This window comes from Mobula hypostoma, chromosome 3 (assembly GCF_963921235.1).
Source record: "Mobula hypostoma chromosome 3, sMobHyp1.1, whole genome shotgun sequence".
NCBI lineage: Eukaryota > Metazoa > Chordata > Chondrichthyes > Myliobatiformes > Myliobatidae > Mobula > Mobula hypostoma.
The window spans coordinates 133,405,993-133,430,782 of NC_086099.1; the positions used below are offsets into that span (position 1 = coordinate 133,405,993).

General features: G+C 40.5%; 1 protein-coding gene across 6 annotated transcripts in view; it reads right to left on the bottom strand.

Annotated features, from left to right (window-relative positions):
• The window catches only part of LOC134344259 (histone deacetylase 9-like), a 695,601-nt gene that overhangs the window by 163,052 nt on the left and 507,759 nt on the right, over positions 1-24,790 (bottom strand). For 5 of the 6 annotated variants that reach the window (XM_063043755.1, XM_063043751.1, XM_063043753.1 and 2 more), the window contains one exon: positions 1,921-2,052. The exons of the other annotated variant lie outside the window; for it this stretch is intronic. In XM_063043755.1, the coding sequence (XP_062899825.1) occupies positions 1,921-2,052 (132 nt within the window). The remainder of the gene's footprint in view (positions 1-1,920; positions 2,053-24,790) is intronic. 6 annotated transcript variants of the gene reach the window in all.

Sequence of the window (24,790 nt, forward strand, 5' to 3'; positions counted from 1 at the left end):
GGTGAATGTAAGAGATTTAATAGTAAAATCACAGATGATATGAAAATTTGAAATATTGTAGACAGCAAGAATTATTACCTTGGGCTGCAGCAAGATATTGATTATTTGGGAAATCAGAAGGAGTAATGGCAGATAGAATTTAATCCAGTAAAGTGTTAAATTATGCATATTGGAAGATCAAATAGGGTATAATGTACACAGTAAGTGGTAAGATCCCAGGGAGTTTAATGGAGAGAGCCTAGTTGCCTAGTATGCCTAAAAGATATTCCATGTAGGCCTTCATTTGCAATGCACTCAAAAACAATTTTTTAAATTTAACATCTAAATATTTTCAGTTCTAATTTGAATTTCCTCTGTTTCTCGCTGCTTTTAAGCTGCCTAATTTGCTGGATGGATATTGATAGCATTGATTGGTATCTGCATTATTAAAACAAGAAATAAAACCTGAACATTATTTAAACAGTTCCAATCAGAATATTGCTCTTCTATGAGTACAGATTTCTTAATTTTCATTGATTTCTAAGTAAAGTAAACATTACAGTTTTATCTCTCCACTTAACTGCTTCTTTGAATATTATACTGAAATGGCGGCTTCCACATGCCAAACATTTCTAATATTGGAAATACTAAATGAAGGTGATTCAAGCTCATTGCTAGCAAAATATGATGTAATGGTAAAACTGTTCAATTTGTTTAAGTTTATTTTATACATGAATTAGGTAGGAGGTTGAGGCTCAATTTTTTCCTAGCATTAAATACTCAGTCCCATTGTTAAGGGTTAACATCCTTTTGTCTTCTCTACTACTGCTGTGCCCCAGTGATGGAATGAAAATTCAACAATAACTTTTTGATCCCCTATACCAGATCCTATTTCCTATCCTTGAGGTGTTCTACTCCAAGTACTATGACCGAAACCAAATGACTGACTGGCCGAAATCCCTGTATTTGCCTTCTTAGGATTTCTAAGTCATATTGGTTATAACTTAAGTTATGAGAAAAAGTAAAAGAGTTTAAAATTCCTTCCAAAAAGTTTAGTTTGGAATAACCTAAAAGAAATTTTTAAAATCCTGAAGGAAGTTAACAAAATTGATATATGCAAGCACATTAACTGGAGCCAAGGGCCATATTAGTATGAGAAACTAGCTGAAATTAATTAAAAATAAGAAAGGATGTGAGGTGGGACTATTTTTACATTTAAGATAACGGATTTTGATTGTTATTGGGGACGGCCATTTAAGACATTAATTTTAATTGATTTAAAACATAATTAGCTATAGTTCTAGGGAAAAGCCAGTTAGAGGAATATGATAAGAAAGGTCTTCAGGGATAAGATCAAACAAAAACAGACAGTCATTTGGAATGAAGTAACTTTTCCTGCTGCTATGTTTTCTTATTTAGCATCTGAACTTTCTTCCATGACCTGGGTCTAATTCACTCCCAGACCCAGCAAAAACCACTGTTTCTTCTGAAAGGAGCAGATTTAATTTGCTGTTTTGAGTATTTGTGTCATTGTATAAAGCTGCCTCACAGCCAGGACGTTAGAATAAAGATATCCATAAAGAATATGCCAGCTTTTATAAAGAGCATTGTGTTCATCCCTACTAAAGGCTGTCCTTGGGTTACATGCACCCAACTTATGGACACCTCTACATTTGAACGAGCTACCGTAATATTAATACATTCAAAAGTCTGGTCTGGCATATGTTCATTCCAAGTGCTAGAACTAGATTCCTCTCTTTCTCCACTTTTGTTCTTTCTTATCTGCCTTAAGTGGTTTTGAAAACATTCACTGCAATACTGTGGATGTATGGTTACCATATTGAGTGATTTTGCTTTTGTACTTTCTGAATTATAGACCAAACTGTCTAAAGGAATATCTGAGAAAAGGGGATCCACTTGTAACCCTGGGATGACCTGTACCTGTTCTCTCAAGCGTTCTCTTCTTGAAGATGCTGATAATGGTACCATCTTTTCTGCGCAATAAGGGACTACTCCTCCTCTCTGTCACTTTCTGTTTTAACCTGGAACGCACCTTCAAGTTTGGCTCTGAGGCTGTGAAGACATGAGAACATCAGGTGTGGACAAAGAGAATCAAAATAACATTCATATAATGTATCAGGGAGAGTGATGTGAGGCTAGAAAAATGAATTTGACTGAATATATTAAAAATAAAAAAATCGCAAGTAAGATTTAGTTTAAATATAGCAGGAATCTAAACTCTGTTTGAATTAATCTGGTTATTCCACAAGGTGAGAACTCAGTATGGCCCTTTAGACCACCTTTCACTCATATTCCTGGAAGTAGTTCAACTCAATCAAATTTTTTTTTCAAATCAAGTCTGTCAGTGCAAAAGCAGAGGACACAAGAAATTAAAAAGTAGGGATAGTACTTCATCTTCCTCAAAATAGGAGGCATTGGAAGAATTCATGTGCCAGGCAGAGTTTATGGAGGATAAGGGACAGTCAATATTTTGGGTTGAGACCTTGCATTTCATCTTTAGATAATAGAAACGATAAAACCTACAGATGGCCTCCTCAAGCTATCCAAAGGTATGAAGAAAGCTCCACCAGCTTGCTCTGCCATAACTGGAATCATCAGTAGTGAAAAGGTTTGGAAAGGATGGCAGAAGTTTCAATACTATAAATCACCTTTTAAAAAATTCCCTATTGTTAGATACGTAGGACTCCAACATAACTTTTTCTGCATACTTACATCTTCAGTTCAGAGAGTTCAAAAAATAATTCTCCATAATAGTAGGATTTATACTGTATTAATTCACTTTGAGTTATATGGTCATATGAAACTGAAAAGGGCTCTTAGCCCACATAGCACAGACTCATCAAGCACCTCTTATGCTAATCCTATAATTCCATTTTATTCCCCTCATATTCCCATCAATAGATTCTACCACTCATGTACACACTAAACTAGGGTCAATTTACAGGGGCCAATTGGCCTTTCAACCTACGCCTCCTCACGACGTGGAGGGAAACCAGACCACCCTACCAATTCAGCAACCAGTGTGATGAATTAAAAATGGAAAACATTATATAACTGCCCCAAGATGTTTATGGATTTTCTAATTAAATAGTGTAAGAAGGAAAAAAAATAAACTTTACATTTCCTGAAATCCTGTTGATCAATAACCTTAATGGAGGCCATTCAGTCTTCAATTCCATGAATTTCAATCATACAGTTCTACAACGTGATATGTTCCCAGTTAACTTGGCATTTGATAAGGTTGCAAAATGACTTCTCTTGTGTTTTATTTTAGTCGGCAATAAAACATATACTGTATACTTATAGCTATTGTCATGACAACATTAGAGGCCAGAAAAGGAAGTATTATGTGGTGTTAACCATGGCTTAGTGCAAACGGTCTTATCACTTGACTTAAAAAGTTGTGGGTTCAAACCTATTCAGATATTATCCAACCAATGTGGCATTCCAATAAGCATTGAGCGAATGATATCTGCTAAAGTTCTTCCTGTTGGAAAAGGTTGAACCAAGGGCAATTCCGCCTTTTCAACAGGTAGAAAGTATCTCTGTGGCATTACTTCAAAAAAGAGTGTGTGAGTACTCCAAAGTCCAACTGAAATGATTAACTGATCTCAGTAATGTCTACATTTCAACCATTTTAATCATAATAAGGGATGTAAGAATGTGTTGAAGTCATGAAATATCTCAATGTATTGTTATAAACCATTCTTTCTTAATGCCAAATGTAATCTTCATTCCAATAGTTGTATAGCGGTTCTGACTAATTTAACTGAAAGAACATGCAACATCGAGTCTGAAATCTATCTCCCATTTTGCCAACTGAACTACTATTTATTCTGTATTCCAGAGTAGAATTTAGTAATTCTAAACAAAATAATAAAACAAACCATCCTTTCCAAATGTCCATTCCTGCTCAAACATACAAGTAAAACAATATACAGGGTGCAGGGTGATGTTTAGTCAGACACATGAATATTTGCTTAAAGGCAGGATGATAATCTAAGCTTCACTCAAATTCTGCCAATTTTAATGACAGAACCAATTTTAATCCCCTGTCTCTGTTTCCAAGTCAGAAGAGTGAAAGCCCAGCTGGCTTCTTCCAGGGTGCTGCTCTGAACAGAAGGGGTGTGTGTGTGTGTTCTCATTCGTGATTGGGAGTTGGTGAGGTGAAGATTGTAAGCAATATGGTGGAGAAGAACTAATAATTCAGTTAGGATGGTGATTGGAGCCCAAAAGAGAAACCAAAAAGTTTGATGCATCTTCTGAAAGGGTCTCAATGGAAAGACTTGAGGTGATATGTTGTTGGTGAGGCACTTAAAATAAAAAGCGTAGCAGCTTCTAGATCTAGGTAATTTCTGGGTAACAAAAAAATCTGTTTTTAAAGTCCATAAGTTTATTTTGTCCGTAAGTCAGAAAGTACGCAAAATTCATTCACTACCTTAACCCTTCTTCCATTTGGAAGAGGGGAAAGATGTAGGGCCATAGGGAAAGAGCAGGGTAGTGGATTAACTACATTGCTCTACTGGGAACCAACATGGATTCAATGGGTTAAATGGTTTCCTTGAATGAAGTAACAATTCTTTGATTATGTGACCCTCAAAAGTAGAATCCTATCCATGAGCTCCATGGAGAAAAGTTGCACAAACTTTAAAACTTATTTGGATAATTTAGCCCCAGGTATGAGGAGGCAAAGAGAAAGCGGGTGGTTTTTTGAAGCCTGAAATCCTGGCATTATGGAGAATGTGCAGATCCCGATGAATCTGACAGGAGGAGTTCATAGTAAGTTTTAATATCCCCCATAGTCTGCACGGTAAAATGTACTGCAATGTCATTCACCGATTAAATGAAAGACAGAATAACTGGTATTCTACTTTCTGGTGTTTTCCTCTATAATTTTCAGTGCTGTGTTTAATTTGAAGTTCAGAAGAACCAAAGGCAAGAAATGGATTTAGGCAAAATTCCAGCTTTTCTGGAGATCGCTACAGTGTCCAAGGCACAGCAGCATTCTGTTCTTTTTTTGCTATTCAGCTAACAATTCTGTGGTCTTCCAGCATAACCATTCCAAGAAACATATTCCAGCTCCAAATGAAGTATGTGTCATTGTGTTTATTTTTGTTTTAAAAGCTACATCGGTGGGCCAGCTGAAAATCTAGTTTTGTGGTATTGCAGTGTTAAGATAATATTATGCAATTGTGTACATATCAGGCAAAGGGGATCTTCCACGTAATGCTTTCAATCTCATGCCTGATAGACAGAGATCAACAAATTAAAACAGAGGATGCCAGAGGAATAGGCATACAGAAGTGATCTTGAAAAAAACAAAAACTCCTCTTCAGTTTTTTTTTAAACCAAATTCCACTTAGTTAATAGCCTGTAAGTGATTTGGTGCCTTCTTCAAACCAGCTTAAGATGAATGTCACTTAGTACATGTTTTACAAAGGCATTTATTTTGTCATCATATTAAAAAGGATTCAAGTTACCTGCAGGTCCAATAAAATTTATGAGGTAACCTTCACCTGAAAATATTTTTAGCTCCAAAGAAACGCATTCCCAACAATGAAGGAGAAGTAGTAAAGTTCAAAGTAAATTTATTATCAAAGTACACATATGTCACCATATAATCAATGAATCCAATAACCATAATAGGATCAAGAGATCATACCAGCAGAGCAGACAACCAGTATGCAAAAGACAACAAACTGGAAATACAAAAGAAAGAAAGAAAAAAAATATATATATATTATATGCAATAAATTTTGAGAACCTGAGATGAAGAGTCCTTGAAAGTGAGTCCATTGGTTGTGAGAACAGTTCAGTGATGGGGCAAGTGAAATTGAGTGAAGTTATTCCCTCTGGTTCAAGATACTGCTGGTTGAGGGATACTAATGGTATTGGTCCTGAGGCTCCTGTACCACCTTCCTGATGGCAGCAGCAACATGGGTGGTGGAGGTCCCTGATAATGGATGCTGCTTTCCTGCGACAATATCCTGTGTAAAAGTGCTCAATGGGTGGGGAGGACTTTACCCATGGTGGACTAGGCCATATCCACTACTTTTTGTAGGATTTTCCATTCAAAGGCATTGACATTACCATTCCAGGCTGTGATACAGCCAGTCAATATACTCTCCACCACACATCTATAGAAGTTAGTCAAAGTCATAAACACCATGTCAGATCTTTGTAAACTAAAGAAGAACAGGTGCTGCTGTGCTTTCTTCATAATTGCATTTGCATGCTGGACCCAGGACAGGTCTTCTGAAAGGATAACATCAAGTAATTTAAATTTAATGACCCTCTCCATCTCTGGTCCTCCGATGAGGTCTGGTTCATGGACCTCCGATTTCCTCCTCTTGAAGTCAATAATCAGCTCCTTAGTCTTGCTGACATTGAGTAAGAGGTGGTTGTTATGGAACCACTCAGCCAGTTTTTCAATCTCTCTCCTATACGCTGATTCATCACCACCTTTGACTCAGCCTACAACAGTGCGTCATCAGCAAGCTTAAATATGGTAATGGAGCTATGCTTAGCCACACAATAATAAGTGCAAAGCAAGTAGAGCAGGAGGCTAGGCACACAGCCTTCTAGTGCACCTGTGCTGATGGAGATTGTGGAGGAGATGTTGTTGGCACTCTGAACTGACTGGAGTCTGAAAGTGAGGAAATCGAGGATCCAATTGCACAAGGAGGTATTGAGCTCAAGGTTTTGAAGCTTATTGATTAGTTTTGAGGGGATGATGGCTTTGAATGTAGAGCTGCAGTCAATAAAGAGTATCCTGATGTATGCATTTTTGATGTCCAGATTTTCCAGTGTTGAGTAAAGAGCCAATGAAATGGCATCTTATAAATTTTTACCAGAACCTCCCTACCCTTATATTTGATGTCCTTTCTAATGGAGGCAAGTGTCACTTCTGCGTTTTTAAACATTGTCTACTCTGTTGCTACCTTCAGGAATCTTAGATTTGTACATCGAACTCTCCTCATTTTTAAAATACTCTCTAAGGCCCTACTATTCATTGTGCATAACTTAATCTTACCAGTCTTTCCAAAATACATCCCATTACTTTTTCCAGGATGAATCACCATTTGCCTTTGCTCTGCCCATTTTACCAACTCATACGTACTATGGGCTAAAACTATCCTCCTCACTACCACCAACTTTTGTGTCATCTGCAAACTTACAAACTATACCTCCTATATTCACATCCAAATTGTTGATGTATCTAAGAAACAGCAAGGATCACTGCAATGATTCCTGGGGTACACCATTTGACATAGGTTTTCAATTACAGAAACAACTCTTCAACATCACCCTCTGTACCTTATTACCAAGCAAATTTTGGATGCAATTTGCCTTTTCAGCCAGCATCCCATGAGACATTTCAAAGGTTTACTGAAATCCACATAGACTAGGCCAACCACACAGCCCTCATGTTATAAAGATTCAGAAAGTATTTTTCTCACTCTGACAGTTATTCATAAATCAGATTGCAAGTAAAATTTATTTTTTTGTAATTCATCATTTCCTGCAATAATATTATTTAATATTAATTAAGGATTTAGATCAGAATTTTAGAATTTTGTAGTTCTTTGATCAGCACCCAATTTTTTTTATATATATAAAAACACTGACACTTAAATTATGGAGCCAATAGCAGTGACAATTCAGGACAGTTTATTTTTGAGTTGGACCACAGATATTGTCTCACTTTGGTGGAACAAGCCATGTAGAGTCCATGTAGCATATAAGGGCAGAGATATAATGCTGAGGCTTCATAAGGCTGCAATTGGAGTATTCTGTGCAGTTTATGGCCCCTTATCTCAGAAAACATGTGCTGGCATTGGAGAGGATCTAGAGGAGGTCCATGAGAATGATTCCCAGAATGAAAGGGTTAACATATGAAGAGTGTTTGATAGCTCTGGGCCTGTACTCGCTGGAATTTAGAAGAATGGAGGAGGGGGAGAATCTCGTTGAAACCTATTGAGTATTGAAAGGTCTGGATAGAGTGGATGTGGGGAGGATATTTCTTATAGTGGGGAGTCTAGGACCAGTGCACAGCTTCTAAATAGAGGGATGTTAACTTAGAACAGGGATGAGGAATTTCTTTAGCTGGAACGTAGTGAAACTGCAATTCACTGCCACAGGCAGCTATGGAGGCCAAGTCATTGAGTATATTTAAGTCGGCAGTTGGTACGTTCTTGACTAGTCAGGGCATCAAAGGTGACAGGGAGAATGCAGGAGAATGGCGTTGAGAGAGATAATAAATCAGCCACGATGGAATGGCTCAATGGTCCAAATAGCCTAATTCTGCTCTCATATCTCACAATGAACCAATCTACCAAGACACCAGCATTTTACTGCCCATCTCTAATTCTCCAAAAGGTGGCAGTGGGCCTTTCTCATCAACAACTTCAAGTCTTCTGGAGAAGGTACTCCCACAGCCCTTGTAGATCAGTGAATTCCAGGCTTTATATCACCAGTGATGATGGGAAGGCTACAAATTTCCAAGCAGGAGTGTTAGTTTTGCAAGGGAATCTGGAGGGGGTCTGCTGTTCTTGTCCTTCTGGGTGGTAGTGATTACAGTTTGGGAGGTGCTAAGGAGTAGATTGGTATCTAATAATGGTGTATTTTGTGAATGGTATAGTCTCCAGCTACAATGTACTGGTCGTCAAGGCTGGTTGTTGCTATAACAAACACGCTTGGTCCTTGGTAGTTCCACTCCTTGAGTATTGTCAGAATTACTGTTCAATTCAGATTCATTTTATTGATCGCATGTACATTGAAACATACAGTGAAATGTATTGTTTGCATCAACAGCCAACACACTGTAAGGATGTGCTGGGGGCAGCCTGTAGATGTTGTTATCCGTTCCAGCACCAACATAGCGTAGCATGGCATAATGCTCAGCAGATCAAAACAGGACACAACAAGTAGCAAAAGAACAACGGCAAAACAAGCTCTGTTCCTTCCTCCCACCCACCCATGCACATACACAGTCCCCCATCACTAGACATACTGTCTCCAGCCTCCAGCCGGACTGCAAACATGCTGACTTTGGGTTTCAACTTCCCCAGTGAACTCACAGACTCAGGGCTGGTCATATAGCCTGAACCTTCGGAATTCTGATCAACCTTCAGGATTCAATCTTCGGCACTGACCCCAGGACTCACCACTGACGATGGAACTGACCCCTAACAACCCCCCACCTGCACCCCATTCCCATCTCTACACACTAAAAAACAAAAGCATAAATCTGAGCCACAACCTTCAATGGAGATTGCAGCTCAGCGTCATCTTGACTGGAAGCCGTTAGCCAGGCAAATGGAGAGATTTACAACTTGTAAATCAGCTTTACAACTTGTAAATTGTGGAAGTGCTTGGCAGAGTGAGAAGATGAGTCACTTGTCTCACTTCAACACTCTGGCATCAATGATGTGTTAATGAAAATGCAGTGTTACACTTGGGTTCAATCAATAGCTGCTTCTCAGCTAACTGAAGAAGTTGGGAGTGTTGTAATTGAACTACTACAGAAAAGGATGATCTGACAATTCCTTTCTCCATAATGCAGCTGACAATAATGATTTAACTTGACGTCTGAAGAAGCCTAACTAAGTGAGGTACTGTGAAACACTGTAATACTTATCAGCTACATAAATCAAGAGGCGTCTACCCTCTGGATTGCAAAACCACCTAAATATCGAGTGGCTCATGAACAGGCCAGGGAATGGACAGTGCCTCAGGAAGCAATAGTGTACAATAGGATAACAGGCCTCCTTGCAGGCTATAAGAACATGAAAAAAACCAAGAGGAAGTGGAATTCGTCCTCTGGGCATCCTAAGAAAGACCATCAGTAGTAACTCTGCTCAATCAAGCCACCTCACTAATCATTCCAGGAGAAAAAAAAAGGCAGGGAAATACACTTCAGTTCTGCTCAGAGTCATTTTATTTATAATCATGTACCACTGAGCAGTAAAGAGATTTCCATTAGACCCATTGACTAATGTAATGCAAATCCTCTGGGTTTGGTGAGATCTCTTCAGGGCAGGCTGAAAGAAACTGGAATTATCTGCAAATCTGCTTTATGCACAGCTGCAAAAATTAGTTTCTATTTTTGGCTATATATTCATCCCTTGTTCCAATTCAGATCAATCGTATAAACAGAACACTTCCTGCCAAGCGTCCTGAAACTCTGCTCACACAGGAGAGAAGATTTAACAGCTTTACAACTACATCAGTATGCTCTCTCACTTTGCTCCACCACTGTAATTGTTGTGTGGGAAAAAAAAAGAACTATTCTATTTGCAGGCAAAAATAACATTCTGCAAGCATTTTCTTATGGACGAAGGAGGAATAGCCTGAGCTCGAAGTATTTTTGATTTGCAAGTTGTACAATAACTAATGGAAGGAATATATTATAACAACATTCACGTTAGAATAAAATGAAGTGGTAAGGGACAATCAAAACAGCCTTCAGGAATATAGATTCACCAGAATGATACCAAGACCAAAAGGGTTAAATTATAAGGTCAGATTCCAAACATTAAACTTGCATTCCCTTGAAATTAAATAATTAGATGGAATGTTTCAATGATCAGATGGGTTGGTAGGTAGAAAGAGAAAAACTGCCCTCAGTTGGGGAGACCGGCGAAAGAGAGCATGAACTGAAAGCTCTACTGTTTATCAGTGGCTGAGGTAGTGTTGACTTAAGTATAGATGGACAGTTAGTAGTGTAGAAGGGGATGTTTATGTGCTGTATGACTGTGACACTCAAACATTTCTTAAATAAAGGGTTGTCAAAATCAGGAATTTTCTCCTTGAAAAATTGCTGAGGCTCAGTCAACAGCAGGCTTCAGAATTGTGTCCACTATATGTCTATTAGTCTGAGTGTTGTGGATAAAATACTACAGTGTGTAGCTGAGATTGAACTAAATGGTGGAAACTTTCAAGAAGTGGAATACTTCATTTCTGTTCCCTCTATCGTGTAACAACTATTTTGGTGTAGTTCATAATGCTTCAATGCAACTGGAACAATCTGAGATAGATGTCCTCACTAATAAACCACATCTTCCTTATTGGATTGAATTGAATTGACTTGGCTTTATTTCTTACATCCTCCAGATACATGAGGAGTAAAAATCTTTACATTACTTCTCCATCTGAATGTGCAATAAGCAAATTATAGTCATTTGTAATAAATAGTATGTATAGTAAGATATACAACAGGACAGTCAATATAGCTTAGAAATACAATTGTGTCAGTGTGAATTAACCAGTCTGATGGCCTGGTGCAAGGAGCTGTCCTGGAGCCTATTGGTCCTGGCTTTAATGCTGCGGTACTGTTTCCCAGGTGGGAGCAGCTGGATCAGTTTGTGGTTGGGGTGACCCTTATGATCCTTTGGGTCCTTTTCATGCACCCTTTGTGTTATCAAGTTAGTGTTTAAGACGCTTAAGAAATGCCTAAGCTCCTAGGTAGAATTTGTGATTGATTTGATACCTAAAATGTGAATAGTATTCAATCTTCCACAAACATTTTCAGAATATTTGGGAGCATTCTGACCTCTGCAAGGGACTGGCAGCTGTTGGTGGACCTCGAAGGGCAGCTGAAGTTCCCCCAACCATATCGCAGCCACCACCCTGCGACCATACATTGTCCTAGTGTCTGAGTCTGCTAAGCAAGTTGTGCTGCTGGAGCTGACAGTCCCATGGGAAGATAGCTTGGAGGAGGCCTTTGAAAGGAAGCTCTCCAAGTACGCAGAACTGGTCAGCAACTGTCAGCAGGCTGGATGGAGAGTGAGGTGTCTCCCAGTGGAGGTTGGTTGTAGGGGATACGTAGCCCGTTCTTTAGTTAGAGCATTCAGCATTTTGAGCACCGAGGGAGAGAGGAAGAGGAGAGCCATCCGCAGTACCACCGATGCAGCAGAGAGGGCCTCAAGATGGCTGTGGCTCAAAAGAGGGGAGCCATGGAGTCATAAGTAGCTAGTCATCTGGACACAAGCTGGGGTCTGTTCAGCCCCGGCTGGGTCACCTGGAGGAGGTTGTATGATGTTGAAAGACCCGAAACACCCGATGATTCTAGGAACATCACTGAAGATGTGTCCAGAAGCATCAATAGATGTATGTACACAGCACAGTCTTCAGTAACAATCATTCCTGAATCTCCAGTCTCTCCAATAACTTTGTTACTGAGTGCAGTTTTACCTCTCCACTACGTTTCAATGATTTTTGAACAGTTCTTTGACTTTGTTGTTGACCTTGATGGAGTGCATTTGAGAGGATGAAAATATATCCTCAGTATTTGAAAAGGTGCTGTATGATTCAGTGGAAATTCTCAGAGAGGGTAAAAAGCTTTCATGAGAATAAAACAGCTTTTAATTTTGATAAACAGTGCTGTGAAACTAATTATTTCCTGAAGAAGAAAATACCACACTACTGACCCGTAGTGAAAATAGGAGGGTAGTAGGATAGAGTTAAGATTAACATACAAGCTCTCTCTACTTCCTGTGCTAATAAATTCACACAACTTACACTCCATGCAGTTGTCACTAGAGGTGAGCTTTTCCCATTGCTGATGTTCTCCACATGTAACTTATATATAATATTCAGCATGAAGTAGAGTTCCAGGTGTTAGGTCAAACTGTAAAGTTGATGAAAGTAATAAAAAAAAGTTCAATCACTTTCCCCAGATCAAAGGTGTGACTATAGATATTCATATAGACCCAAGTTCCACCTCTCCTTTGGTGAGATAGGTCTCTGATTGAGTCCTATTCAGGCCCAGTTCCTCAATAGTTTTTCCAGAACATTGCATTGGTGTTACTACCTCCCGTCATGCAGAATTTTTAAAAAGTCATCATATTTGCTGCAAATTACCATTCTGTTCTCACCTTAACTGGTCTATCTTGAATTCTTTCCTTTCTAGATCTCTTTGCCTCCACTCAGGAGATAATGACAGCTATCAAGACAATCCTCAGACGCCTGCAGTAATCTTGACCTTACTTCTTTATGTCAAAGATTCAATCATTCAAAGTACATTTATTTTCTAAGTATGTATGCAGTATACAACCCTGAAATTCGTCTTTCCACAGCCACAAAACAAAGAAACACCATGGAGCCTGTTCAAAAAAAAAACATCAAATACCCAACGAGCAAAAAAAGAACAAATTGTGTAAATGGCAGAAAATGAGCGAAAAAACACAGAATATAAAACATCGAACCACAAAGCCATTGAGACAGTCTAGGAATGTTCAGTTTAGTACATTTCAGTTCAATTTAGTGCTGTGTCATTCGTTGATTGCAAGCAGCACAGCCAGTCCGCCTTGATCAAAATCGTGCAACATAGCAATAAAAAAAATGAGCAACCTCAAATTCAGAGTCCAACCACAAACCGCTTCAATTAAATCTTGCCCAAGACACAAGACTCCGGCACCATCCTCCGGCAACATCCAGCGTAAGGAATAGAGAGACAACTCAAATGCAGACACCTTTCTCTGGGAGCAGCAAGAAAGAGACCAGTTTCAAACAGATTCCTCCCTCCAGCAACAGCAAGTGCGAGGGAGAGACAGAGACCAGACAAAAGCAGGCAGAGGGTGCTAAGCATGTGCTCACTTCCCGCTGTCGTCCTCATTGATTTCAATCTTGCTCAGCGCTTTAATCAGTGAGATCATCAAGAAATGGAGTCAATCTTGGGTTGATCATGGAGCCTCTAGGCTGCACACCCCACTCAAAACCTTACTGAACTCCCTTCGAGACAGCAAAGTGACATTTCTCTCATCAGCCCGAAATCACACCAAAATGTAAATCACAGCTTCTAAGCTGAGTAGCAGAATCATATTTGATGGACTAAGAAGTAAAGGTAAAAAAAGTAGTTTTGTGAAATGCCTGAAGGATGTCACCTTTGGCCGGATTGTTCTCTGGCGCCATCTTCTTCATCCACTCATCCTGTTTGGACTCTATTCCAGTCTCAAAGTTCTTCCATCTCCACCAGTTTTACACTGATGAAGAGACAGTCACACATGTGCTCCTGAAATATCTTCCATTTTCCTGAGCTAGGGCTTCCCCTCTTAACCACATTTCATCTATTTGCTGTACCCACGCTTTCACACCCTTTGTTTCTAGATAAAACAAGAACCAAGTTTCCCAAGTCTTAAACTTCAATGCTATTTCCAGCAGCTCCAACAGTATTTTGCCACCAGACACATTCTCTTCCCCTCTCATTTCAATATTTTGATGGGGGTGCTCTCTTCGTGACTCTTTGCTCAGGTCTTCTATCTCTGCCCACCATTCCCACCCTACAGAAATTTTCCATTTGTCTGCAGAAGGTGCAGAACCTGTCCCTTCACTCTTCCCCACACATGTTCAGGAACCTAAACTGGTGAAGCGATGATTCACTTGCACTTCTTCCAGTCTAGCATACTGCATTCATTGTTCACAGTGTGATCTCCTCTACACTCAATGGTCCAACTATACTGACAAATCTGAAATAGTCAGAAAGAGCTTGAGTTATCTGAAGTTAGAGAATATGATATTGTATCCTGTAAGAGGAAACTTGCCCACAGAAGACCTGCAGATACAGTGCTGCTCCTCAGGCATATGTTGGGCCTCAGTAGAACAGTGCAGGAGGGCACAGACAAATATCTCGGAGTGAGAAGGGATGGCGAATTTTAAAAAACACAAATTGGGTGATAACTTTGAAAGGCATCTGAAGTCAGCAGCATGAGTGACAGTGAACATCCAGCTGCCTGCTATTTAAATTCCCCATCCTCTCTCACTCTGATATCTTTATCTGTGACCTTTACCCCTCCTGCTGACATAAATGCCAAGCTACATGGATGGTGCTACTGGTCAAGGTGCTGAGTTCAGCAGGTTGATGGAAGAATACTGAGAGATGCATATTGTAGCAGCACTTGTGAATTAGCTATATCAAGCTGTAAAGATTAGGTCATGGATCTGGTGTGCTTTCCTGCCTTGGACCATACTGTAAGACCGTAAGATCAAAAGACATAGAAGCAGTATTAGGCCATTCGGCCCATCAAGCCTTCTCTGCCATTCAATCATGGCTGATTTACTTTCTATCTCAACCCCATACTCTTACGTTCTCTCCATAACATTTGACGGCCTTCCTAATCAAGAATCTAACAATCTCCACTTTGAATGTACCCAGTGACATGGCCTCCACGGCTGTCTTTGTCAATGAATTCCACAACTCATCACCTTCTAGCTAAAGGAATTCCTTCTCATCTCTGTTCTAAAGGGAAGCCTTTTATTCTGAGGATATGCCCTCTGGTCCTAGACACTCCCACTATTGAAAGCTTCCTCTCCACATCCACTCTAGACAGGCCTTTCAATATTTGGTAGATTTCAATCAGGTCCCAGTGATTACAGGCCCAGAACCATCAAATGCTCATCGTACCTTCACCTGGGATCATTCTAGTAAACCTCTTCAAGATCCTCTCCAATGCCAACACAACCTTCATTAGATATGGGGCCCAGAATTGCTCACAATACTCCAAAGCCTCAAGAATACATCCTTCTTTTTACATTTTAGTCCTTTCATGATGAATGCTAACATTGCCCTTGCCTTTCTTATTACTGACTCAACCTGAAAGTCAGATTTTAGGCAGTCCTGCACTAAGACTTCCAAGTCCCTTTACAGCTCTGATTTCTGAATTCACTTCCTATTTAGAAAATAGTCTTCATCTTTTTTCCTTCTACCAAAGTGCATGACATTATTTTTTCTTGCACAATATTCAATTTACTACTTCTTTTCCCATTCTCCCAATCTGTCTATGTCCTTCTGCAGACTCTCTGGTTTCTCAACACAACCTGCCCCTCCACCTATCTTTGTATCATCCACAAATTTGGACACAAAGCCATCAATTCTGTCATTCAGATCATTAACACACAACATGAAAAGTAACAGAAACAACACAGACCCCTGTGGAACACCACTAATCTCTGACAGGCAACCAGAAAAAGCTCCCCCTATTCCCACTCTTTGCCTTCTGCCAGTCAGTCAAACTTCTATTTGTGCTAGTATCTTTCTCATAATACCATGCACTCCTATCTTATTGAGCAGCCTCATGTGCTGCACCTTGTCAAAGGGCTTCTGAAAATCCAAGTAAACCCCATCCACTGACTCTCCTTTAACTATCCTTCCTGTTACTTTCACAATGATATCCAACCAATATGTCAGGCAAGATTTCTTTTTAAGGAAACCATGCTGACTTTAAACTTTTTATCATGTATCTCCAAGTAGATGAAACTTCATTCTTAATAATGGACTCCAACATCTTCCCAACCACTGAAAAATGTCTAACTGACTTATTTCCTGCCTTTTGCCTCCCTGCCTTCTTAAAAAGAGGAGTAACATTTGCAATTTTGCTGTCTTCCAGAAACATTCTACAATCTAATGATTCTTGGAAGATCACTATTAATGCTTCCAAAAACTCTTCCACTACCTCCTTCAGAAAACTGGGGTATAGAATATCAGGTCCAGGTGATTTAGCTACCTTCAAACCTTTCTGCTTCTCTTCACCTTCTCCTTAGTAAAAGCAACCATGCTCACTTCTGCCCCCTAATTCTCTTGAATTTCTGACAGGCTACTGGTGTCTTCCAAATTGAAGATGGATGAAAAATATGTATTAAGTTCATCTACCATTTGTCTATACCCCCATTTCTACCTTTCCAGTTGATGTCCACTCTCAGTTGTTTTGCTGTCTTTGACATCCCTTGTCAGCCACAGTTGCCTCATCCTCCCTTTAGAATGATTCTTCACTTGGTATGAACTGATCCTCCAAATTACTCCCAGAAGCCTCAGTGATCACAGGACTTCCATCATCCCTGCTGGTGCCCCCTTTCAATCAAGTTTGGCCAGCTCCTCTCTCATACCTCTGTAGTTACCTTTACTTAATTGTAATACCAATAGATCCAATTTTAGCTTCTCCTTCTCAAACTGCAGGGCGAATTCTATCAGATCCTAAGTGTTCTTTTAGCTTGAGTTCTCGAATCAAATCTGGTTCATTGCACAACACCAAATCCAGAATTGCTGTTCCTTCATTGGGTTTGACCACACGTTTCGCTAAGAGCTATCTAATAAGCATTCTACAAATTCCTTCTCTTGGAATCCATTACCAACTTGATTTTCCTAATCTACCTGCACATTGAAATCCCCATGATCATCATAACATTGCCCTTTTTACATACCGTGACTATCTCTTGTGGTAATTTGTACCCCACATCCTGTTTACTATTTGGCAGCCTGTTTAACTCCCATCAGGCACTTTTCACCATTGCAATTACTTAAACTCTACCCACGACGATTCTACATCTTCTGATCCTATGTCACGTCTTTCAAAGGATTTGTATTCATTTTTTTTTACCAACAAAGACACCCCAACCACTCTGCTCACCTGCCTAACTTCTTCAATGGGATGTGCATCCTTGAATGTTTAGTTCCCGGCTGTGATCTTTTTCTAACCACAACTCTGTGATGCTTACAGTACCTGCCAATTTCTAGCTCATCTACCTTACTTAATATTCTGTGGGTATTTAAATATAACACCTTTATGCCTGTATTCATCACTATTTTCAATTTTGCCTTCATATTACCAGAAGATTAATTCCTACCGCTTTCAAAACTTTCTGTCACACATTTTATTCTGGATACTTCAGTAACCTCGCTTGCCCTCTCTTTTTACTTAATCCATACCTGCCAAAATCTTTGAACCCATCTCATTACTATTTAGATTAAAACCCTCTCCACAATTGTATTATTGCTATTATACAATTTGCCAAGAACTTAGTCCCAACATGGTTCAGGTGAACCACTGGAGTAGCTCCTTCCTTCCTGAAAACTGGTATCAATATCCCACAAATTCAAACCCACTTCTCTAACATCATTCTCTGAGACACATGTTTAACTCCCTGATCTTATTAACCTTGTGTCAATATGATGTGACTCAGGAAACAATCCAGAGATTATTACCTTTTAGATTCCTAATTTTCATTCATCCCCTACTGCTCACATTCCCTCTTTTTTTTGCTCTTCCAACTTTGTTGTTACCCACATGGGCCATGACAACTAGATCTTTCACCTCACACTCCAAATTCTTCTGGAGGTGATATGTTATGTTCTGAACCCAGCACAGGGCAGGCAATACAGCCTTCAGGGTTCTCAATCTCTGTGATAGAAAATTGTGTCTGTTCCCCTGACTATGCTATCCCCACTTACAGCAACATTTCTCTACTCTCTCTCCCACCCCCACCCCCACTTTTAATGGCCTCCTGAATCACAGTGGCATGTTTCAGTTGCTCATCCTTCCTACAGACTCCACTCCCATCCATACAGGGAGCAGATCTCATAAGAACTGCTGACTCAAGGGCTCAGCCTCTCCAGAAACCCAGCTGCAAAACTGCGTCATACCAGTTCATCAGCACTGCTACCATTTGAAAGGCCCTCTTAAAGTGCTTATCAAGCTAAAAGAGGGAAACTGAGCAGACATTTGAAACCACAGCAATCAGCCTATAAGGCAAATTCCAAGACTGATCCTTGAAGGATAAACACTCACAGGCAGCAAAGACTGCAAAATGGTTATCTTAAATGGGATGTAGGTAGCAATAATCGTGGAGTCTGCTTTTCATGTCATTTCAGAAGAATTTTAAAAACATTTAATAAATAAGAATGCAGTGAGAGTGCAGAGGAGGTACACAAGGATATTGCCAAGACCGGAAAATTATAGCTGTGAGGAAAGGTTGGATAAGCTGAGACTGTTTTCTTTGGAACAGAAGATGCTGAGGGGGATCTTAACTGAGGTGTAGAAAACTATGAAGGGCCTAGATATAGGAAATAGCAAGGGCCTATTTTTCTAAATGGAGAGGTCAAACCTAGGTGGTATGGATTTAAAAGAACTAATAGAAGAATTAAAGGGGAAATCATCCAGTGGCTGGTGGGAAGCTGCAGTCCAAGGGTAATAGAGGCAGAAGCCCTTGTTAGTTTGTTTATTTATTTATTTGTTTAGATACAACATGGAATAGGCCCTTCCGGTCCTTCAAGCCATACTGCAGAGCAATTCCCCAGTTTAATCCTAGCCTAATCACTGGACAATTTACAATGACTAATTAACCTATCAACCGGCATGCCTTTGGACTGTGGGAGGAAACCAGAGCACCTAGAGGAAACCCACTTGGTCACGGGGCAAATATACAAACTCCTTACAAGTAGCAGAAGGAATTGAACCCAGATTGCCTGTACTGTAAAGCGTTGAGCTAACCATTACATTACCATACTGATGGGTGTACTTGACCGGGAACTGAAAATCTGTGCTGCCCAAATGCACAGTGTTTGAAAACATTTTCATATTCTCACTGCTGTAGTTTGAGGTTCCTACCTTCTTCTAAAGATAATCAATCATACCGCTGCCCAAGAAGAGCAGAGTTGCCTCACCAACCTGTCAACCAGTAGCACTCAAGTTTATGGTAATGACATGTTTGCAGAGGTTTGTCATGGCTACAATTAACTCTTACCTGATCAAGAACATGTCCCCATTGCAATTAGTCTACTGCTGCAATAGATTTCCAGTGGACACAATCTCTATGGTTCTCCACTCTGCTTTGAAGCATCTAGACAACAGCAAGACGTATACCAGGCTGCTGTTTATCAATTCAGCTTGACACTTAATACCATTATCCCCTCAGTATTAATTACCAAGACTCTAAGCCTCAGTATCTCCCCCTGGAATTGGATCACAACTTCCTCATAGGGAGACCATGGTCAGTACAGATTGGTGATAAAATCTCCCCCTCAAGGATGCATGCTCAGCCCACTGTTCTACTCTCTATACACTCATGAGTGTGCGGCTAAGCACAGATCAAATACCATTTATAAATTTGTCAATGGTAATACTGCTTTTGTTGAATTCTCAGATGGCAACAGACATCCTGGAGTGAGATGGATCCAAAGGTCAAGTGATGTTGCAACAACAGCCTCACACCCAGTACCAGTAAGACCAAGGAATTGGTTGTGGACCTCAAGAAGTGGAAGTTGGAAGAAGACACGCCAGCTCTCATTGAGGGGTCAGCAATGGAAAGGATGAACAGCTTTAAGCTCCTGGGTGCCAACATCTGCGAGGATCCATTCTGGGGCCAACACATCTATGAGAACATGAAGAAGGCAGCACTACTTTGATAGGAGTTTGAGTCGGTTTGGTATGTCACCAAACACTCTTGCAAATTTCAGTAGCTGTATGGTGAGGGCATTGTGACTGGTTGCACAACAGCTTAGTATGAAGGCTTACACGTGCAGGATCACAAGATGTAGACATATCCAGCTCCATCATAGGCACAATTCTCCCCACCATCGAGAACATCTTCAAGAAACAATGTTTCAAGGAGTCTGCATCCATCACTAAGGACCCTCACATCTGGGACATGCCCTCTTCTCATTACTACCATCAGAGAGGAGATTTAGGAGCCTGAAGACACATACTCAATGATTCAGGACTAGCTTCCTCTCCTCTATCATCTGATCGTTGAACCGTCTATGAACCCCTGAATACAATCTCACTATTCCTTTTTTTTAACACTATTGATTTACTATGTAAGTTATGGAAATTTGATGTCTTTACACGGTACTACTGCTGCAGAACAACAACTTTCATTTCATGTGAGGGTGATAATAAATCTGATTCTGAGGTGCACTTGAAGAGCTCCAGGATTCCAGATCAAGTGCTAGAAGTTGGAATTGGGCTAGCCAGCTCTTTTTTGACTGGCAAAAGCATGATGGACTGAATGGCTACTCTCTAAGCTGTACATTTGTACCAGTTCCATAATTCCCAGGTTTGGGGTGAATTGAACTAACAAATCAAAGACAGAACAGGTCTTTACTTTACCATTACAAAATATCACTTGCACAATGATCAATCAAATGTCTAGACAGCCACAAGCTGTAGAATTTTTGAATAAATTGAAAAAGCGTTGGCCAGGACGCAAACTCTCAACTTGTTTATCTGAACAGAAACTGGCGGTACGGAGACATGATCCACTGTCGCTGATCTCGGTACATGAAGACCGAGAAGGGCTCCACTTTTAACTGGGACACTGCGGAGGTTCTGGCACAGGCAAACACAAAGCAGGCATGAGAGCTTTTAGGAGCATAGTTTTAGTCTGATAACTCCATAAACAAACATATCAAAATAGATGCAATCTACAAACGTGCAGCAGCCAAAGAATTCAAAGGTCAACTGAAGGGGTAGCCATTCAGGACCGAGGCAAGCGAACGGGGGCCTATATAAACGCTAGCATTCCCAGAGAGAAACACCAACAAATGCGCACTGAGGATGTCTGCTCGACTGGTGATGAAACGTTTGCAAGCTAATTGACAAACTCAGCGAGTACCACAACATCAAACGAAAGAGAGCATTTCTGAATATTTAAATGTTTGAAAACTAAAGCAAATTCTAGGCATGTGCTGCACTCCCTTTATCACAATCATTTTGCAAGTTATCCAATGCAATTTGTCAACATATAGACAAACTGTTAATACAGTACTCGATCTTAGTACATAACACTAGTAACCATGTGTAAGTACAATAGTACAATAACGTTTTAAAGGTAAGGAGGAGTGAGCTCTATGTTCATGGGAGGTTTCATTCAACTCATTTAAGAAAGTTTTGAAATCAGACTTAAAGAGCAGTCTGTGGTTTCCAGTAATGAATGCTTACTAATGACATGGATGGCATTTAAGCTTTACTAATTGACTTGAGATGTTTAGAAATGGGCCATTTTGACGTACATATGACATCAAATGTTTTGAGATAGCTGTCTGCAAAGTGGATACATCAGAAACACATTTGGTCTGAGGTCATTCTTATAATTACAGAGAGGGGGAGAGGGGAGAGGGAGATAGAGGGGTAAAATGGGGGATAGAGAGAAGGGAGAGAGAAAGAGAGATGGGAGGGAGAGGGGGAGAGGGAGGGAGACGGAAAGAAATGGGGAAGGGAGGGGGGAAGAAAGAGAGAGGGGGAGGGGAAGAGAGAGAGGGGGAAGGGAGGGGGAGTGGGGAAGAGAGAGAAAGAGGGGGAGAGAGGTGGAGAGAAGGGGAAGAGAGAGAGGGGAGAGCAAGAGAAGGGGATGGAGAGTGGAGGGGAAGAGGGGGAAAGGAGAGGGGGAGAGAGAAGGGGATGGAGAGTGGAGGGGAAGAGGGGGAAAGGAGAGGGGGAAAGAGGGGAGAGAGAGTGGTGGAAGAGAGAGGGGGAGGAAGAGAGAGAGAGTATGAGAGAGAGGGGAGAAGGGGAGAGAGAGTACGAGAGAGAGAGGGGGAGGGGAAGAGAGAGAGGGGGAAGAGAGAGAGGGGGAAGGGAGGGGGACAGGAAGAGATGGGGAGGGAGAGAGTGGGGAAGAGAGAGAAATAGGGGAAGAGAGAGAGTTGGAGAGAAGGGGAAGAGAGAGAGAAAGGGGGAGGAGAGGGGGAAGGGAGAGAGAGAAGAGGACGGAGAGTGGAGAGGGAAGAGGGGGAAAGAGGGGAGAGAGAGAGTGGTGGAAGAGAGAGGGGGGAGGAAGAGAGAGAGTGTGAGAGAGAGAGAGGGGAGAAGGGGAGAGAGAGTGTGAGAGAGAGAGAGAAAGAAAAGCCAGTGAAGTAGATGGTACAGTATGTTGCCTGCTCAGGTCCAAGTGTCAAGGATATCCCAGGTCAAGTCCATACCATTCTTATGGGGAAGGGCAAGCAATGACATAGTCAGGAAGGGTGATGAGGGTGTTAGGTTAAAGGATGTGACCTTCAGGGTGGTGATTTTACGATTGCAACCCGTACCATGTATTAATGAGGTTTCAAATAGGAAGATAATGCAATTGAATACGTGGCTAAGGAGATGGTGCTAGAGGAGGATTTAAGATTTTTGGATCATCGAGCAGTATTCCAGGGAAAGCAGAAGTTGTAGAAATGGGACAGTTTGCACTTGAAATGGAGGGGGAACTGATATCTTTGTAGCAAGGTTTGCTAGTACTGCACTGGAGTGGGGTGTGGGGGGGCGGTGGGTAAACTAGAGTTGCAGGGATTGAGAACAATAGTGCCAGGGCAGCTGGTGAAGTGGTTGAGGGAAAGTAGGTTTTAAACCTACATACTAAGACAGCAACTAAAAGTTTGAGCAGGTGAGATGAAAGTTCTGAGCTGCATGAATTTCAATGCAAGGAGTGTTGTAGCTAAAGCAGATAACAGCACGTAGAATAATAATATTATATATATATTACTGATACCTGGTTGCAGGAGGGGCATGACTGGCAGCTCAAGGGATGGCCATATTAATGGGATTATATTATAGATCACCCAATAGTCAATGGGATTTAGAGGAGCAAATTTGTAGAAAAAAAGTAGACAGTTGCAAGTAAAGTAAGATTGTGATTGTAGGTGATTTTAACTTTTCCACATATTGGTAGGGACTCTCATACTGTAAATGTACTGGAAAGGGTAGAGTTTATGAAAGTTTAGGAAAGTTTCATTAATGAATATATGGAGGTCCCAACTAAGAGAGTGTATAATACTGGATCTCCTATTAGGGAACAATTCAGGGCAGGTGACAGAATTATGTGTGGGTTACACTTTGAATCTAGTGATTATCATTCTATTAATTTCAAGATAATTACAGAGAAGTATAAGACTGGTACTCGGGTTGAGAATCTAATTTAGAGATAGTCCATTTCTGATGGCATCAGAATAGGTCTGACTTGGTGCAGGTACTGATTGGGATAGGTTGTTTTCCAGCAGAGGAATACTGAGTAAGTGGGAGGTCTCCAAAAGTGAAATATTGAGAGTACAGTGTTTGTATGTTCTTGTTAGAATAAAAGGCCAGGCAAATGGGTTTAGGACAGCTTGATTTTTGATGGCCATTAAGGCCCTGGTTAAGATGAAGAAGGAGGTGCATATCAAGGAGATGTAGCAAAGAACAAATGAAGTACTTGGGTCTAAGAAATACAAGCGAACACTTAAGAGGGAAATCATGAGTGCTAAAAGAAAGCATGAGGTTGCTCTAGTAGACAAGATTGAGGAGAATGTCAATTATTTCTACAGATATATGAAGAGCAAAAGGATAGCAAGGGACAAAATTGGTCCACTCAAAGGTCAGCAAAAGACCCAAAAGAAATGGGGGAGATCTTAACGGGATTTTTTGCATCTTCATTTACTCAGAGAATGGAGTCTAGAACTGAAGCAAAATAGTAGTGAGATCATGGAACATACTGTATCATGATTAAATAAGAGGAGGTGCTTGCTGTTTTTGAGACAAATCAGGGTAAATAAGAGCCCAGAGCCTGAAAAGGAATCCCTTGGGCCACATGAGAGGGTAGTTAATGTTGTTCTGTTGTTCAAGAAAGGATTGAAGAATAAACTAGGAAATTATAGGCTGGTAAATGGGTAAATTATTGGAAGGTATTCTAGGGGACAGGATACATAAGTATTTGGAAAGGCAGGACTTGATTAGGGATAGTCAACATGACTTTGTGCATGTCTAACCAGTCTCTAAAGTGTTTCAAGGAGATTACCAGGAAAGTCGATGAAGAAAAGGCAGTGGACATTGTTTACTTGGATTTTAGCAAGGTTTATGACAGAGTGCCGCATGGAAGGCTGGTCTCGAAGGTTCATTTGCTTGGCATTCAAGATGCAGTAGAAAATGCATTCGACATTGACTTCGCAGGAGAAGCCAAAGTATAGCAGTAAATGTTTGCCTCTCTGACTGAGTGGTGTGCTGCAGGGACCAGAGCTGGGTCCATTGTTGTTTGTTATTTATATTAATGATTTGGGTGATAATGT